The sequence below is a fragment of the Enhydra lutris genome, unplaced genomic scaffold (genome assembly GCF_002288905.1).
Source record: "Enhydra lutris kenyoni isolate GAN:26980312 unplaced genomic scaffold, ASM228890v2 scaffoldscaffold55, whole genome shotgun sequence".
In the NCBI taxonomy this organism is placed as follows: Eukaryota; Metazoa; Chordata; class Mammalia; order Carnivora; family Mustelidae; genus Enhydra; species Enhydra lutris.
Window position 1 is genome coordinate 4,504,201 of NW_019154139.1, and position 18,765 is coordinate 4,522,965.

Below are 18,765 nucleotides of genomic sequence, written 5' to 3' on the forward strand. Positions count from 1 at the left end.
GATGCTTCCTCCCTCTCTGAGTCAGACCCACCACGCTGGACCTCGGGGATCAGCCACACCCCCGTTGTGCAAGTGGGGAAACTGAGGTCCAGCTGGACCCGAACTGGGCACCCCCTGCACGCCCACCTCCTAGTGTTCTCCAGAGATGTGCTGTGATTCCCGGGACGCGTGGGTGGTCCTGCCCTCGCGTGGCTTCCCTGCGTCCTTCGGGCCTCGCTGGAGCTGCAGGTGCCCGGCTGTGACGCTGAGCCTTTGTCCTTCGTTCTCTGGGCCCTGCGCCTCTTACAACAGGTAGAGCATGCTTGGTCTCTCCGGCCAGGCTGCCTGGTTCTGACCCGGCTCCCCCCACCTCCTGGCTCGGGCAGGTCATTTAAGTGTCATGGGGATGAGAAGAGTAATCTCTTCTGCTCGTCCAGGGAATGAAATCAGCCATGCCCATGAGGGGCCTACGCCAGTGTGCCCGGTATCCTGGTAGCTGTTCTTGCCCCTAGGGATCTGTGTTTCGGTACTGGGGCCAGTGCTGCCCCCCAGATCCTGCCATGGCTCAGGAAGCCTACAGGGTCTGTATACTGCCCATCGACTACCGCCTGGGGGCCTGACTCTGTCCCTGACCCCCGTGGCCGGGTTTGAGATGACCCAGGCCGTGGAGCGGCTGCCTTTTTCCTGAGTCCCACTGGGAAAAGGGGGACGTGCCCTTGGGCGCTGCTGGCATAGATGCATGTCCTGGGCCTCACGTCCGAGATCCTTCCGGCCCCAGCTTGCTGGGCCCCCGCCCTCCAGGGCAGCCCCTCCTAGCCAGGCCTTTGCCACTGCTGGGCCCTCGTTCCTGGTCCCGTTCTCTCACCTCCTCTGGGAGGGCGACATCCTCCCTCTGCCCCCACAGACTGAGGGCGGGTGGGTCTGTACCCCACTGAAATGTGAGCCCCTGGAGGACGGGGGCTGCCTCGGATTCACCCCTGCTTCCCTGAGCCTGGAACGAAGTGCGGGGGGGGCAGGAGGGGGTTCCTTGCCCTTGTGCCACTCTGACATCGCCCTCACTGGCCTCACCTTGGTCTGTCTCCATCAGCAGGTGTGTCTGACCCACCGAAGCCCCCGTCCGGCTCACGGCGGGGGCGCAGGTGGTTTGGGGAACAGGTGGGGCGGGCTCTCTTCTCCCCGCTTCGCCGAGTCGGTGGGAAAACGGAGCTTCAGCGTTACGTTCTGTGCGCACCGGCCGACCGGGTCGGAGCCAGGAGGCTTCTCTGCTTTGGTGGCATCTGTGATTCTCTGGTCTCAGCCCCTTCTCCTGTGCCCACTTCTTCTCCGCAGTGGAGGTGAGACCAGAGCTGAGGGGGTGGAGGGGCCAGAGCAGGGCCTGAGGGGCCCCAGAGGGGCCACCTCACCCACGGACCCACGGCCCATGCCCTGCGGCACACAGTCCCCAGGAGGTGGGGAGGCCGGGCGGCGGGGACCCCAGAGGGGCTGGGAGCCGGGTGAGCCTCGGGGTTCCCGAAACATGGAGTCCAGTCGGGGCTGCGTGCCCCGCAGCAGGGGTTGGTACGTAGAGGGGGATGTTGTCGTCATTCTGTGATCTATTTGTTCAACAAATTGTTGTCAGAGCTTTAAAACTTGAACAAGCTGGGATGTTCTGAAGTTGGTATAGTAATTCAAAATTAAAGTCCATGAAAGAACAATAAGTTGGCCACCGCCTGGGCTTTGCAGGCCGGGTTGGGGTGTCCCTGCCCCCCGCCCCATGTTTGCCTTCTAATGCCCACGGCAGGCCTCAAGTCCACCACCTCTGCCCCAAACCCTGGGAGAGGCGGCTCTGGTTAGGCCTGCCCCACCTGGCCAAGCCAGAGGGGAAGATCCCGGTGGTGGAAGGAGTCCTGGGACACCGAGGCAAGGAAGCCTCCATGGGTGGGCTGGGCCAGCCCCTCCAACAGGGGTCCCAGGCTGCTCTGTGCCCCCTTAGCCCCGAGGATGTGTGTGTGGGTCCATCCGTCCTTGCCCGGGCCTCCCGCCCAGCCCTCTCCCTCCTTGAGTGTTGCTCGGTCCTCATTTTACCTTTGGCACTTTGGGGACTCCAGGGCACCTCCCTTCTGCACCAAGGACAGGCTGGTTGCACTCAGGAGTCTCTGGCCAAGGGCAGCCTTCCCTTTCCCTCTGGTCTCTCCAAGGACCGAAGAGATAGGCTTCCTCTGTCCACATGCTGTGTCCTGGTCCGCAGGTGTGTGCAGGGAGGGTGTGACAGAGGAGTCCGTCCTCACCCCACCCCAGCCTCAGCCCCTGCTGTGTCTCAACGCATCCCCTGGCTCTGTCCTCTCCTAGTCTCCTGGGTGTCCCTCCATGTCCCCACCTGTGAAATGCTGCCCCAGTGTCTCTATCACCTTCCCCTTGGGGTCCGCCAAATTCTGTGGTCCGGCTCTGTCTGAGCCGCTCAGAGGTCTGGGGGAAGGCGGGACGCTACCGTGGGACAGGGCCCGGCCTATGGGTCTGCTTCCTGCAGGGGCCATGTGCGCCCAGCCCAGAGCCACGTGGGGTCGGGGGAAGCCCCTGGTCTCTGCAGCTTCAGGTGCTTCCCACGATGATCAGAGACGTGGGATCAGAAATCTTCAAAGCCCTGTCGGTACTCAGTGAGGCCAGTGTGCATTTTACCTACGTGAATGGCTCCTAGAGATTCCCTCCGACCCTAGTCCCGCTGATCCCATTCCTAGGGCGGTTCCTTCCTTGAGACAGCACCTTGCTTTTTAGGCCCTCACCGACGTAACACAAACATCGATTCCTCTCCAAACGCAGCTGCGAAGCCTCCAGAATTGGGGAGGGGGGGTCCAGCATCCCAGCTGCGCCCATTTTCCTTGCTATCTTGGGGGTCGGAGCTGCAGTCCATGCCCTGTTTTAGGCATACAGCTTTCTCCTTTGAAATATAATGTACACACACTGAAATGCAAACCTTAATTGTGCTGTGCCACGAGTTTTGACAGTGGTCCACCTGAGTGACTCACACCCCGAGATCCACAACATTCCCTGCACCTCGGAAAGTTCCCTCGTGTACCTGCCCGCCGAGCGTCTGCCCGTTCCCAAGCATCGTGTCCGTTCAGTAAGTGGCCCTCCTGTCTTGCTCCGTTCGCTCAGCTCAAGCGCCCTCCACGCTGCAGGTATACCTGCCCTTGACTCCCAGGCGTGGCTGAGTGACGACCCGTATGACGTGGGTCTGCCGCCCCCGGTTTGCCCATTCACCAGTTGAGGGACATGTGAGTTGGTCCCATGTTCCGGCAATTATGAACAAAGCTGCTCTGAGCTTTGTGTGCACGTCGTTCTGAGGGCACGTTTTCATTTCTCGTGTCCATACCTAGGAGTGAAATTGCCAGCATCGAGGGCACAGATGTGTTTAATTTCATAAGAAATCACCAAACTCTTTCCCTGGGGAGGGGTAGGTCGCCCCCTTCCCACTCCCCAGCTGCTCTGGCATGCTCAGCTGACTTCCCAGCTCCGTGCTTCCGTGCCTTGGTCCTTGGCAGCCTTGCCCCTCTGCGCACCTGTGCTCAGACCGGGCGCCCACCGCAGGTGCAGAAGTTCCCCTCGATGCACATCCTTCCATCCTGGAACTTGGTCTTTCAAGGTTCCCCTGTATTACCACTTGTCTCTAGTCCCATGGAAAAGTATGGTTTTTATTCTGAGTGTGTTGTCTTGTTACCATGGAGCACAAGGTCATTCACCCTTCCTTGTTAGAAGTGGACATCCATGTCTTTTGTCTTCAACGATCCCATAGAACACCTCTATCCACTAGAAGTATAATGGGAGCCACATGGGTGAGATCGCATATCTTCTAGAAGCCCAGTAACCAGGATATCTAAAACATGACTGTTTGACATGTAACTAATTTTTTCAAATATCAATGAGATGTTTTACCTTTTTCATCCCAAGTCTTTGAAATCCCATGGGTATTTTACATAGACGTGGATCTCAGTGCCACCAGCCACATTTCACGTGCTTACCAGCAACAGGTGGCTGGCGGTCCAGCACTCGGAGGTGGCTTTGGAGCTGTGGAGAGCTGAGTCCAGATCCCAGCTCTGCCTCTGCCTCGCTGTGTGATTTGAACAAGCCACTCGGCCTCTGCGTGCCTTGGTTTCCTCATCTGTGAGATGGGATTCAGCTCTAGATTGTGGTGGACAAGACGTGCCTGTGGAGCTTCTCCCCAACGTTGCTCCTCTTGGGGCTTACCTCTTGGCAGGATGTGTCAGGGACCTTGGGTGGAAGGGTTGTGTGGGGAGAAGGGACCCTCCGAGTATTGAGAAGCGGGGTGCCATGGCCTGGAGTATGGTGGGCACAGCAGAGGTCTCTGCAAGGAGCAGCCCCGGACCGGGTTGGCAGCTAGCACCTTCCCTGTCCCCAGAGCCCAGCAATGCCCCTGCTCCCAGCGGGGACTCTGCAGGGTTAGGAGCCCTCCAGGGGCACGAGGGATGGGAGTGCCAATGGAGACTTTGGCTCATGCATCCCAGCAGTGAAGACGGCAGCAAGCTTCTTTACTCCGGAGAGGTGTCCTCCCTTATATTTAGCATGTAAGGATTTGTCTCCCCTCCCTTAGTACATTTAACTGAAAATCTAAAACTTATTTTCAACACAGTATTCATTTCCAGCCAGACATGCCATTTCTTCTAAAAACACTGGAGCAGAGGGAACAGAATGCTGAGTGTCTCCGGGGGGCCGCGGGCCATGGTCACACCATCGCCAGACACAGCCCCGCGTGTCACTGGGTCCAGCTCAGAGCAGGCTCTGCTTGAGGCCTGGGTGATGGGCGGGGGGCGGAGACTCCCCTTCTAGAGAGGAGCATCTTGTGTTCCTGGTCTCACCTTTCCGTGAGATATCGCGGGTATCAGCCTCCCCGTGTGCAGAGCAGCTGAGGCTGGGGGTGGCCTCCCCAAAGTCACAGCTGCCTGAGGCCGTGTTGTCCTCCCTCCTGCGGTAGCTCCCTTTTTCTCGGGGATCCTGGGCTCTGGGTATGCTTCTCTTTGGACTGCCTGAGCAGACCAGTGTGGACCAGTTAAGGGTCCCTTTTTACAAGAAAACGAGGCCCAGGGAGTTTGCGTGAGTTCTGCAGGGGTTACGGCTGGTGGGGGGCAGGGCTGGGATCTGAGTCCAGGTCTCTGGGCTTTTCTGCAGCTCCCGGGAAGGCACCAGGGAGCGTGGGGGGCAGCAGGGACAGGGGCAGGAGTGACAGCGGGACTGGTCACCACGACCCCTCGGGACCACCCCCGGCAGCTTACACGTGTGGACAGTAGGTTGGCGCGGCATTTCTGGAAGAGGAGGAGCAGACGTGTCGTGCGGAGTGTGTGTGTGACCCGGCACCAGATGTCCGAGGCCCCAGGAGTTTGCCCAAGCGGAGCGGGCACTGCCCTCACGTCCGCAGCGTAAGGCTGCGTCGTCCCAGGCGGTGCTCTCCCGACTCACGAGGTGAGCGTGACAGCCCGAGGTGGCAACGTGAGCCAGCCCAGCAGTGATGCTCCGGCAGCCCAGGGTTATGGGGGCAGGTACTGACCTGCTGTCCGAGAGCGAGGGACCCGACAGTGCTCTTTCCTTGTCAGAGAAGCGGTCCCAGGAAAGGGCTCCGATTGGTCTGCTGGGTCACGTGCCCACCCTCTTAACCAATAATAATTCCCAGATAGTCCAGGGCTGTGATTGGCCAGGTTGAGTCATGTGTCCCAGCCCGCCACCCACGCAGTGCGTTCCTTGGGGGTCGTGGGCTTCCTTGTGCCGGGGGGGCTGCGGGTCGCGTCACCCACCGCCGTTGAGTGCGGGTGAAGACGGGCTGAGGGCCTGGCAGGGGACTCGGGAAGAGCCTTCCAGGCCGGGGCACAGTGTGTGCGTGCGTGTGCAAAGGCGTGGAGGCTCGAGGCGTGTCCCCAGTCCGCTGGCACATGCCCCGGTCTGTCCGACGCAGACTCCCTGGGGACCCGGGTGGGGGCGGGCGCTGCGGGGATCGCTCGCGGACGGGAACTCTGCTCCGGGGTCGGCGTCGGGGTCTCTGGCCTCGTCGTCGTCTCCAGGACGGTCCACAGGAGCCAGACGGCGGATGTGAGACACCGGGGCCGTCGGCCTCCTGCAGCGAGCGGGGCGGGGCGGGGCAGGGTCGGCTGCGCCTTGGAGACCGCACGCGTTCGCAGTGGCCCCTTCTCGCTCCTACGGGGCCGCCAGACCGACTTCCTCCAGTGCCCGGCCGCCCCGCGTGTGAAACGGGAAGTGTGAAGCGGTTCTGTGCGGCGGGACCTGCTGAAGACGCTCCGCGACGGCTGGTTCCTGGGTTGGGTTTTTGTTTTCGTTTTAAGATTTTTGGTATTTTGAGCGAGAGCGAGCGAGAGTGCACGCGCCAGCAGGGGAGGGGCGGGGGGACTGGGACTCTCAAGCAGGCTCCACGGCCAGCGCGGACCCCCTCCCCACCGTGGGACTCCAACTCACGACCCTGAGATCATGACCTGAGCTGAAATCGGGTCACAGACCGCTTCACCCACTGGGACACGGAGCACCCCTGTTGGTTCACACTCTTGTATCAGAAAAGCCTCTTGTCTGAGGCGTGTGCCCAGCGAAGTCAGAGCTGCTGCCAGGCCTCTGTCGTGTGAGGTGCGGTTACACATCTGCGTGGCACAGAAGTGCCCGGAGATGCCTTTGCCCCTTCCTGTTGGCTGCAGCGTCGCAGGGGGTGCTCCTGCTCCTGAGAAAAGTTCCTGGGGCTGGGCGGTAGCCGGAGGGAATGGTGTAAGAGAGCCTCAGCCCCTGAGCCTGCAGAGAGGGGGGACAGCCGTGCTGAGTCTGTGTGGCCCCGTGCCTGGGGCCCCTGACAAACCCACCCCGTCCCCTGAGCCGATGCTTCATTCTGGGCAGGTGGGGAGGCCGGAAAGGGCTGCGGCCGGCCATCTTCCCGCGCACTCGCCCTTACCTTGCCCAGACGTGACCTTGTAGAGCCTGTCAGCGTCCAGTGGGTCTGGCATCCAGAGACCCCTCTGGGAGTGCGGATCACATGGAGGGGTGGGGGATTCTTTCCTGCAAAATGAATGTGCTGGCCCAGGGGCGGCCTTGCCACAGAGCCGCAGGGGCTGTCCTGGCACATGGAATGCTCTGTGGCCAGACTGTCACCTCTCCCACCGCACGTGTGCCCTGCCCCAGGCTGGACTCATCAATGTCAAGTTCAGAAGAGATCTTCTAGGGCTCTACCTGACCATCTCCTCTATAGACGCTGGTGACCCCATCCTAGAGATGGGGAAACTGAATCAGGAGAGGAGGCAGTGGTCTCACGGGTTACTCTGAGGTGGAGGCAGCACCGAGATTGTTTCCATTTTGTACAAGAGACCCTGGGACCCTTCCCCTCCTGCTACTCAGGACCATGTGCTAGAATCCCCACTATGGCCGCCACCTCCCAGGTTCCCAAGCGTGGCCACCAAGTGTCACAGTTCTCCTTCTGCCCTTCCCTGGACAGGCTGGTGCTGGGACATACCTCTGAGGGGGAAGGGGTTTGGCTTATGCCTTATTAAGCATCTCCTGGGTTCCAGGCCCTGTGTTCCTCTGTCTTCCCCAGTCCCCCACTGTGTGTCCAAGATGGCCATACTGAGCCCTTGGGGAAGCTAAACTCCTCTCTCTATGTGTGCTCTCCCTCTCTCTCCCACCCACTCCTCCCCCTCCCACCCACAGCCTGTTCTCATACTGCAGGACAGGGTCAGGAGGAAGAGAGAGGTAGGGACCAGGTGGTAGGAGGACTGTGAACTTGAAGCCTGAAGGCCAGAGTCCCCTCCCAACCATCTCTCACCAGCCGCCTGGGGCAGGGTCACTTCACCCCCTTATGTTTTCATCGTCCACACCTCCATCTGGGTCCTGATACTCAGCTCCCAGAATTGTGGAGACCAGCTAGACACAGTTACTGTATCCACATCAAACCACACCCCACATCCTTCCCACCGCCGTCTGTGCTGGCCGAGTCGGGGCCGAGTGGGGACAGGCTCGCTGACCGGGACCTCCAGATCTGAATTCACATCCTGACCCAGCATCTGCTTAGGGCCTGTACCCCCACATGCTGGATGGGAACCTTGTCTTGCTTATGTCCGACCACATGGGACACTGCTCCCCCAACTAGAACCCTTGTGGGAATGCATGGCTCTGCTTTGAGGGTCACTCAGGAGCCCCTGGCTTGCTGGAATGTTCTGTATCTCAGTCTGGGTGGCGGTTACTTGGGTGTAGACGTTTGTCCCAATCCTTCAGGTTGCGCGCTGAGCTCTGCACCCATCCTCATGAGTAGACTGGATCTCTGATGCACTGGGGCCCCCTTTTGGAAGCCAAGAGTGTCTGGGCCAGTGCCCGGGGAGGCTCCCAGAAGGATGGGGGGCGCTTCCTGGGGCTCCGGGCCGATGTGCGTCTTTTAAATTAGAATCTGGGGCATTGGAGGTGGCGGGATGAGGAGGCTGAGGCCAGCGGGAGCGCGTGTTCCCTGATCACATGTGGAAATTAGATTTCCTGAAAACTGTATTTTCCCGAGGTCTGCAGGCCGGTGGGGAGAGCGTTCCCCATCGGAAGCACCCCCGTGGACTGCATTCTGCGTTCACTGGGATTTGCTGGAGGACACGGTGGCCTTTGGATGGGAGGGTCCAGGCAGCTGCTCCCAGGCCCACTGCCAAGGAGCAGATACAAATACTCCACGTCCCAGATGGCGGGGCCCTGAGGCCGGGGGCATGCGGTCTGCGGGAACCAAGGCCCCGGGGCAGGGCAGGCACCACCCATTCCGTGTTTCCTTCTGGCCTTGGGCTCCTGTGCCCCTCTCCTGGCAGCCTCGGAGACAAGCCCCTACCCCAGCCCCTGCCTTCCCTCCTGCACGTTCTCCATCGTCTCCATCATGGCAGGGTCTGGGGGACAGAGGAAGGAGAAGGATCCCTGGACTCTTCCCAGAGGTGCGAGGCTCCAGCCGCTGTCCCTGGGTCCCCTGTGCGACAGGCCTCCCCCAGCCCTCTCCAGGCCTGTGAGGCTACATCTTCACTGGGGCCAGGCTCCTCCCTGAGGGGACCCCCTGCAGTGGGAGGGGGGCAGCCTGCTCTGGGGGCCTTCCATCCCGGGCTACCATCCCGGCAAGCCCCCTTCAGGGAACAGGGCTTCCTGGCGGGCCAAGCAGGGGCCCTGGACCAGCCCCCTGGACCTGATCGGCTTTTGCTCTGAGTCCAGTGCTCTCTAAGAAATGGCATTTCTCTCCCAGTTTGGGGGATGTGATGCGGCTGCTTTGGCTGGTCCCATGGAAACCCCCATGCGGAGCAATGGGCGTGGCTTCTGGAGGCTGCCAGCCGCGGGGAAATTTCCAGCACGTCCCCTACCCCGGCCCCCACCCCCACCCCCACCTGTGGTTGCCAGGGACTGGTGGCCGGCTTTTTTTGGCTTCCCCTCCAGATCACAGCCCCCAGTCATCAGTCCACGATGCCATTCAGAGTGTGCATTTCCTACTAAATAGCATAAAATTACACCCTTTCAAGTTAACGAGACCACTTTGCAATGCAGGCTGCTGAGGGGTAACTGTCAGCGCCAAGTAGCCGCTCGAGTTTTCTGGCACTTTCCGATTAAGACCGGTCTCCCCAGGAAGGACCCCTGCATTGGTTAAGTGGCCCTGGGCAGCCTACCGCGGCTGGCCCGCTCGGTCAGGGCCACCGGGACCCAGCCGGGCGGGAGCCGCCTGTGTGGGGCCTTACGGGTTCCCCACGGGGCACTCAGTAAATGGGTTTGCTCGGAGGGGCATTGTGTGCAACATCTCTGGGTCTGAGCTCCGGAAAATGTCTCCCTGTTGGGGGCGGAGAAGCCAGTTTTGGAAGAGCTTTCTTGTTTTAACGACCCAGCGTTTCAGTCTCCCGAGAGCCCCATTGGGCAGAGCTCCCGTCTCCCGGGAGCTGCTGTGCATTGGGGACGGACCCCTCCCAGAACCCAGGAGAGAACAGAATGCCCAGGGCAGGGTAGGCAGGTGTGGGTGCCCCTGGGCAAGAACCTCCCAACACGGCCAGTCCTGGGGGAGAGCTAGACAGGCCTCTGCACCGCTGTGAGCTGCTCGGAAGCTTGGCCCGCCAGCAATCCGTCACGTGAGAGGAGAACCACATCCTGTCTTCCCCAAAGGACTCTGCCATGGCTTATGGTCTGCACCTTACCAGCTGGCCTCCGGTCTGACTTCCACCCAGAAGTCCCCGTCCTGCCCTGGCTACACCATCCAAGAGCCTACAATGGCCAGTGGCTCTCAGGCACCCATGGGGGATGGCCGAGCTCCTGCGTGTGGCATTCAAGGCCCCGCCTGGCCCTCCACTCCTCCTTCACTACCCACCTTTGGCTTTGTGGTCCAGCCCCCTGTGCTTAGAGCCCCTCGATGCCCCTGCTTCTGGTGCCCTCACCCTCCTACCACCTACCTGTCCCTCCTGATTACCACACACTTACCTGGCTGCCCACCTGAACATTCTGGTCCATCCTTCAAGGCCCAGCTAAGACACCACCTCTTCTAGGAAGGCTTCCCACTTCCCTCTGCAGAGCCCTCTCTGCCTCCGTTTATGCTTATTTTTAGACTACGGATACACAAAGGGAACTGCAGTGAATTTCCGTATGGTCTCTGCCCAAATGAATAAACAGGTATCTTGTCACGTTTGCTCTGATCGTTTTGTGAAGAGGTGAAACACGCAGAAGGAGTAGGTGTCCTCCACGCACCCCCTCCATCGCCCCCCGTCCCCAGGCAAGGGCAGTTACGATCATGAATTGGTTTTGTGCCTTTACTGTTTATCAGCAAACCTCACAGTCGGGTGGGGCTTGCTAGACGTGAATGGTGTGAGGTGGCGGGGAGCCCTTGTGGATATCACCCGGGGCATGTCCCCAGGCTCTGTGGTGACATGCATACTTCTGGCTTATCTCTCTGGTTGCTGGGAGCGGAGAATGTTCTCCACCATGAGGACGTCGGAGCTGCTCCATCCCCTGCCAATGGACAGTCCATTTTCTCCCCGAGGCAGATGCTGTCCTGAAGCCACTCCCATCTGTGTCCCCGGCACGTGGGCACACGTGGCCCTGCGGTGTGTGTCTGGAAGGGGAACTGCAGAGCTGGCCATGCATGTCTTCCCGTCATCAGGCAATCCCGCTGCCGCTGCCCGCACGCCAGCCTCTCCCTCTCTTCTTTCTTCCCTCAGTGGGGCCCTTGGTGCACATCTGTGAACGGAGGAGTCATTGGAATGATTCAAGCCTCCTCCCGTTCCCCTTGCTTCAGACAGAAGGCGAGAGGGACACTTGTTAGCACCCAGGCCAGCAGGGGAATGAAATGTGTGTGCAGGCTGGCTGGCCCCGATGGGTGCCCGTGGCTCCAGGGTGCATCCAGTCCCAGGTGTAGACCCAGACGACGAGGTCTGGGAGGAGCAGGGACTCCCAGGATGGGGCAGCGAAAAGAGGTGTGCATTTCCCTGGGCTTTCACATGAACCCCCGTGGCCCCTGAGGGTCCCACATGGACAGGCTTGGGGTCAGCGGGAGCTGGCATGGGGGCATCAGGCTGGGAGGGTGGTCACGGCTAGACTGAGCGGGGGCACACCTGCCGCACGCCGAGTTCCCCGAGTCCTTCCCCGCAGCAGTAAAGGCAGCCGGCGGATTTCGCTGGAGAGTAATAAACCGCTTCCCCCCCACAGCGAAAGTGGTGCCTCTGTCGTATTTGTATGTATTGGCGCTTCCCGACATGGGCGGTCCGTTGTTTTGTTTGCCCCACATTGCGGCCACTCTCGGAAGATGGGAGGAAAATCACAGAGAGGAAAATCACAACCAGAGAAGACACAACCACGCAGCTTGCGTGGAGGGACGGGGGTCCAGGCCACCTTCTGGGGGGCTTTTGGGTGGCTCTGTAGGCCCAGGGCCGCCGCCCCACTTTGTCACCCAGCTGTGGGAGGTGGGAGCCATGTGGGGTACAGGAAGCAGGAGCATGCCGTCCTGCTGTCCTCAGAGCTATTTCTGAGGACACAGCATGGGGTGTTCCAGACCTGTGTCCCCTCCTGGACAGTGCCCTCCCAGTTGAGGTGAGTGGAGGTCACAGGGGACATGCGTGGACACAGGCAGGGGGGCCCCGGGGCAGCTCCTACCCCCCGGGTCCACAGTGCTGGCCGGATCCCAGCCACCACTGGGCAGAGGGCTGTGGGGGTGGCCCCACCCGGACCCTGGCTCTGCCGTTCACTGACCCGGGTGCCCAGCAAACCATAGCCCCACTGGGCCTGTTCCCTTCTTTGGAACACCTCAGTTCAGATAAGGTTCAAGTCACGCACTTGAGAAACGCCCGTCTCTGGGCCATGTACCCTCCTTCCACGAGGCCACTGCTCCTGTGATGAATTCCGAGGTCCTTAAGGGTCAACCTGTGACCTGGCCTTGTCTCGGTCCCTTTCACAGGGTCACTTTCCGTTCTGGTCACTGGCCACACCGTACACACACAGCCGTGCCACCTGGCCAGTACTTGTGCTGGTTGTCCCTCCTCCTCCCTGTCCCTCCTGTCCCTGAAGTGGTGTGGGGGAAGAGGCTCCCTGGGACCCCGTGCCCGTGCCCCCTGCACCATTCCTGGCTCGAGGAGCTGCGTGGGTTGTCCTCTTCTGTCCTGGAGGTGGGGCAGCCCCCACGGCTGAATTTCTGTCTCCTTCGGGAACACATTTACATGGCGGGGACGAGGTGACCTCAGAAACCCCGTTGGTCCCACTGAGAGGGCAGCTCTGTGAGGCCTGGAGTCGTTTTGGGCACAGGAACCACAACCAAGGCCTGGAGGGCGGGGAGAAGTTTGCACGTGTATGGAGAGTGGGCTCAGGTCTGCTGCCCATGGGGGTGCTGGGTGGCAGGCCCACTGCATCGGTGAGACTCTGGGTGGCCGTGATTGCAGGTGTGAAGAAGAGGCCCCGTCCCTGCGCAGCTACCTGAGCGCGGCTGGCAGGGTCACCGGGTTGGGCCCTGGAGGCCTGAGACCCTCCCCGTCTGATGACAGACCTCACACACCTTTGCCACGCTCCTGCTTGGGCCAGAACCTGGGCTCGGGGCCTGCCAGAAGCTACCATCGCCGCGGGGAAGCCGAGAGGTACAAGCCGGTTCTGATCCTTCAGGTCTGGGGCTGGGACGGGAGCAGCCGTTGCGGGGCTGGGCCCACCACTCAGTTCCCGGGACCACGAGATCCTGGGGGCCACATGCCGTTGGTGTCAGAGCCGGCCTGTCCCCAGCACACGGACAGGCAGCGGTGACACCCGATACCTGTCTGGCCGCGTAGGAGCTTCTTCGAGGCTGCCCCAGGGACTCCACTGATGCAGGAGAAATTTGAAGTTATCTTTGACTTTTATGGCCCTTTTTTCTCCTATTAAGATGCTTAGAGCGGTAAGTGTAGTGATCGGGAGCTCGTTTATCTTGACGCGAGTGTGGCCATAAACTGCGTGAGGCTCGTGAAGGAGCCGCTGAGATGATTGTTTCTGCTGGTATCGATAAATTCAGACGCGGAGCAGAAAGGTCAGCCCCTGCCAGATAAAATGTCCTTTCAGCTCGTTAATTAAAGCTTTGTAAGGACGTGGAAGACCGCACTCCGGGGCCAGACCTCAGAGAGAAGCGAGTAGATGAGGCCGAGAGGGGGCCCCAAAGCCTGCCTCGGGCGGGGTGGGGGGGCGGCAGGTGACTCCGGTGTTGCCAGATGAAACCCGCCGTTGCCGGAAGCGGGAAGTGGAGGGACCCTGCTCGGTTAGCAGACTCCTCCTAAGAGCCCGGGACTTCGGGCTTCGACCCGGGAGCCATCCCGTCTTCAGGGCCCCTCCTGATGCCTTGGCACAGAGGGACCCCAACATGCCGTCGCATGGTCAGGCACCCCAGCTCGGCCCCAGCAGCGGTATGCCTGCCGCCGTCAGGCTAGGTTGCAATGGAGTCCGACGGTGTTTACACTGATGGGGTCCGCAGGTGAAGGCCGTTTGTTCTGTGGGTGGCCCCCAGGTGTCCATGGCACGTTGTGTCTCTCGGTAACTGAGTGTGGAGAATGAGGTCAGCAAAGTTCCCCCTGTCCTTCCCTCCCTGTCCCTACCCATCCCGACCTCAGGGCCTCTGCCTCCATCCAGCAGCTTCCATCCACCCGAGTCTCTCTGGGTCCCCGTCCTTCTGCTCCCTGATGGTAAATTCCTAAGGCACACGCGGATGGAAGTCCCCAGCACCGGAGAGAGAGCTGAGTGCCAACCAGGAATGAAGGCTTGGAGCCCAGGGCGCGTGGGCAGAGAGCCGGAAGAGTGCCCAGAAGAGAGACATGTGCACCAGAGTGGACACCCAGAGGAATGAAGGGCTGTGCACAGGGACACCCCCAGAAGAGACACACGGCGGCGCTCAGCAGTCATCTGCAAGGGCTGCCCCACCCCTCAGAGGCAGGCGGCATCTGGGGGACTTCTTTGGGGGGACATTCAAGCCGGCGGAATTCCCAGGGAAAGCCAACGGGTGCCCGTTCTCTGGTTTCTGTCGGTGACGGACGTGTGTTTGCCTAGTTCTGCCCCCCAGGATCTTCGGTCCAGCCCCCATCTCTGCAGGCGTCCCTTGCTCCCCGGGGACCATGCAGCATTTTCCCCTGGTGACATCTAGCACCCCGTGTGGGACTCTGATGCAGAACCTGCAAGAGGGGACAGGCCGGCTTCCTCTCAGCCTGTGGTGCCCAGGTTGGCAGAAGGCCCTGGAAGCTTGGGAATCAGATGAGGCTCCTCCACCCGGGCACACCTGGGTCGGCCCAGGGATCCGAGAGTGATACTGGATCGCCCGCAGGCCTGCTCCGGGGAAGGCAGAACCTTCTACACTCACCCCCTGGCCGAAGTGGAGCAGAATCTTTAAAAATGTGGGCATCGGGCCACGCTTGGGATGTTCTCCCAGCACGTTTCACAGACCCTGTGGGCGAGAGTCGGAGGACAGCGTGATGGAGCGAGAGGCGTCCTCGCGGAGGGACCACGTCTGCTTTCAGTGCTCTCTGCCTTGCACGTGAAGCTCTGTTCTGACAAACGTCCGCAGCGGATTCCCAGTGACTCGTGGGGGTTTGGCCCCGCGCAGTGAGGGGGGCAGCGGGCTTGGAGGACGTGAGCCCCCGTGGGGCAGGTGGCAAATTTGAGAGGCGGGAGGCGCCGTCCCACCATCGGAGAAGCAGCCCCGTGGTTCGTGGCCGCTCTGCCGTGTCCTCCGGGGACGGACGAAACCGGCACCAGGGTCAAGATGGTGAACAGGTGCCCAGTGTCTTCTGTCATCTGTTCCTCCCATCCCCCACCTCCACATAACCCCTGACCCGTCTCCCGGGTCCTGGAGATCCGTTTGCTGCTTCTGGAATTGTATAGAAATGGCATCCTGTAGCCTGTCCTTTTTTTAAAATTTTGTGCCTCGCTCCTTCCCTCCAGCCAGATCATTCCGAGGTTCCTCCTTGGGGCTGGGGTATCAGCAGCTCCTTCCTTTGGGTCGCCGAGTGACATTCCTCTGCAGATGGCACTGGCTGTCGGGCTACGGGCCGGTCTGCTATGGCACGTCCCCCACGGATGCTCAGAGCTCACGGTTCTGGAGGCTGCGGGGCCCAAACCTGTGCTCGGGCAAGGGCCCTCTTCGCGCTGCAGACTTCTCACCGCGTCCCTGCATGGGGCCAGGGGCTCCTGGTCCCCCCGGAGCCTTGTTTTTACAAGACATTGATCCCCTTCCGTTTGTAAGACTCCACCCTCCTGGCTTAAGCCCCATCCTACACCCCCCATGGAGAGCATAGCAGTTGCTCTAGTCCTTGATCCATCTCCCCGCTGCCCAGAGAGAGAGAGAGGGGCGGGAAGCAAGCCTGCATGACCCATCCCCTCTCAAGGCTCCTTGTCCACATCCATCACCCCCAGGGGCCTTAGAATTTCAGCACAGGAATTTTTGAGGGGGAAATACAAACAGTCAGCCCATAGCAGTATACATATGTTGAATTTTATGAGAAACGGCCGCGCTGTTCTGCCGTGTTCTTGTACCATTTTATGTTCCCAAGAGCAGTGGACGAGCTGCCGTACGTGATTGCCAACTTCTGATTCGGCTGTCTTTCCGAATTCGGCCATCCAGGAGGCGAGGAGGCGGTCGTGGGCCCTCGCCCTGGTTTTAACTCGAGTTTCCCTAATAACTCACGCTGTTCGGTATCTTGTCGTGTGCCCATTTACCATGTGCGCATCTTCCTTCATGAAGTATCTGCTCAGATCTCGTGTTCGTTGTTTTAACTGGGTTGTTCTTTGAAGACTGCGTTTTTGTTTTTAATGCATTCATTTGAGGTGTGGGGAGGGAGCACAAGCTGGAGGGAGGGGCAGAGGGAGAGGAAGCAGGCTTCCTGCAGAGCGGGGAGCCCAACGTGAGGCTCAATCCCAGGGCCCTGGGATCATGACCTGAGCTGAAGGCAGACACTTAAAGACTGAGCCCCCAGGCGCCCCTGTGAGGATGGCATTTTGAGAGCTCCTCTGTACAGACCAGGTGCCAGTCTCTATCAGACACGTGACTGGCAAGTGTGTGTTCCCCGTCTGGGGCTTTTCACTCTGTTCACACGTAAGCTTCAGGAGCTTCTAAATTCTCCTGTCGTCCAGGTCGTTGATTTGTCTTCTATGGTCTGGGTATTGGGGTCACAGCTAAGACTCTCTGCCTAACCTAGACTCCCACGGATTTTTCTTCTGTGTCTTTTTTCTAGTTTTGTCATTTTTCTAGTTTCCTAGGCTCTACCTTTAGGTCTCTGTTCCATTTTGTTGGTTTTAAAAATAATGGAGCAAGGTATGGATTAATGTTAATTTTCATTGGTTTTTAGTAGACAGGTATCGACATAAAAAAACCTTACTTGTAAAAAAGGAAGCCAAGGGCCAAGTGTCTTTGGGACGGTGCCATCCTCTTTCTTTTTCTGGTTCCAGAATGTCCTGTGTGACAAAAACATAATTCCGTGGTTGTGAACTCCTGATGTAGCCCAGTTTATGCCTCCGGGGTGCTGTCCCCCATACAGACAGGTGGTGGGAGTCACGCACCTGCCGGACAGCCCCCGTGGCCTCAGCACAGTGTCCCCGGTCCCGGCTCAGTGTCCCCTCCTGTCTTGCAGGCTTTGGGAGCCATCACTGCAGTGCCTGTCACGGGTCCTCAGGTCAGCTCCTTGCAGAGGCTGGCCGGGCAAGGAGCGGCGGTGCTACCTCAGGTAAGCAGCTCACGGGAGGGCCCCGGGGGGGTGATCTGTCTGTCTGTCCCCAGCCCCCCAGCACAGAGGTTTGAGGTGGCCACTGCGCTGGGCAAGGACCTGCTTGGGCGTGTCCCTTCACCGTCCTGCCTCATCGGCCCGTCAGAGGAGGAGACACGTTCCAGGGAGACCCGGTTTTTATCATGAGGAATTGCAAAATCATTTCAGTGGGTCAGGACCCAGGATTTTTTTTTTCCTTTAATGGAATAAACAAAGCCAGACTAGATACGACAGAAAATATCAAGACGCACCTTCAGTGGGGTTAGACAGTGCAGGAAACCCTGCACAAGATGGTTCATCTGGGGAGGCAGCGAGATGCTGAGCCAGGCGCCCTGGGCCCCGTCCACGGCATCCTTGACCAGGCTCCACGCTTCGGCCAAGTCTCCTGGCCTCTTAACCTTCCTGGGCTGAGTCTCCCCTCCTGCAGAGGGGCTGGTGCAGGGGCCTCCTTGGTGGCCATGAAGCTGAATCAGGTGGCCCGGTGCCCATACGACCACACCTGCTGGCGGTTAACCCCCGCTCAGCCTTCTTGAGCACATGCTGTGTGGCTATATACGCTGGCGGCTCGGAGGTGAGGACAGTTCCTGACGGACGCCCCGTGCTCGGGGGTGATGCACGGCAGCTCTTGTCCGAGGGGCAGCCTTTCCCAGGAACCCACCTGTGCTGACTCCCACCAGGCCCAGAGAAGGAAGAGAGCATGGAGGGCAGGGAAGGCCCCCCAGGGGCCCCTGTGGGAGGAGGCCCGGCCTGGGTCTGCACCCAGCTCGTCTCCAAGTGGCACCATCTGAAAGTCATGAGCTCTGGGGTCCCCTGAATAGGTTTTCTTTGGGTTGGAGGCCCCCGTGCTCGGAGCCCAGCCCCTGCAGCCTGGGCACGGCTCCCCGACATGCAGAGTTGGGGTCACGTGGTGTTGAACCCGGAGTGACTGGGGTAGGAGGGACTGACAGCACAGAACGGCCTCCCTTGACCTCACAGTGGGTGATCCTCCTTAACCACCCCTCTTCCCATCTGCCCCACCTGTCCCCAGCAGAGTCAGAGCACAGCTGTCCCCAAGCTGGCAGCGTCCGAGGTTCCCATGTTCAGTATTAGTGTTGGTGTCAGGCTCTGATCCCGACCCCACGGACCAAGGACAGAGCAGGACAGGATCATACGACTTGGCGGGTCCCCTGATAGTGGGAGGCCCTTGTGGTGGAGACCCCACCTGGAGGGGGAAGGGAGGGACCCTTGCATCGAGGCCGGCTCTGCAGCGGACCCTGGAGAGGAGCAGGCAGATAGGATGCTGACTTGACTGAGGGGCACAGGGCACCTGACATGACCTATGCCAGGTCAGAGAGCCCCGGGGGAGCCACCCTGACCCCTCCCTCCACGGAGGTCACTGGTGATGGGTGAGGGTGATGGGTGTGGCTGACACCGCACACCGCCAGCCCTCGTGGACACTAGGCAGGCCTGTGGAGGTCCTGAGTGCGCGTCCCGCTACCCCAACAGTGAGGCCTGGGGCATCGTTTTTCTCCGGGGCTAAGTCACTTCCTCTCCAGGCCTCCATTTGCTCGTCTGTAGAATAGGCCGTATGGCAGCTTGGCAG

The 18,765-nt window shown here is 60.2% G+C and overlaps 1 protein-coding gene across 2 annotated transcripts in view; it reads left to right on the forward strand.

Moving 5' to 3' along the window:
• Positions 1–18,765, forward strand: part of LOC111157651 (PHD finger protein 21B) — an 85,411-nt gene that overhangs the window by 45,044 nt on the left and 21,602 nt on the right. For both annotated transcript variants that reach the window (XM_022519255.1, XM_022519256.1), the window contains exon 3: positions 17,052–17,144. In XM_022519255.1, coding sequence (XP_022374963.1) covers positions 17,052–17,144 — 93 coding nt within the window. The remainder of the gene's footprint in view (positions 1–17,051; positions 17,145–18,765) is intronic.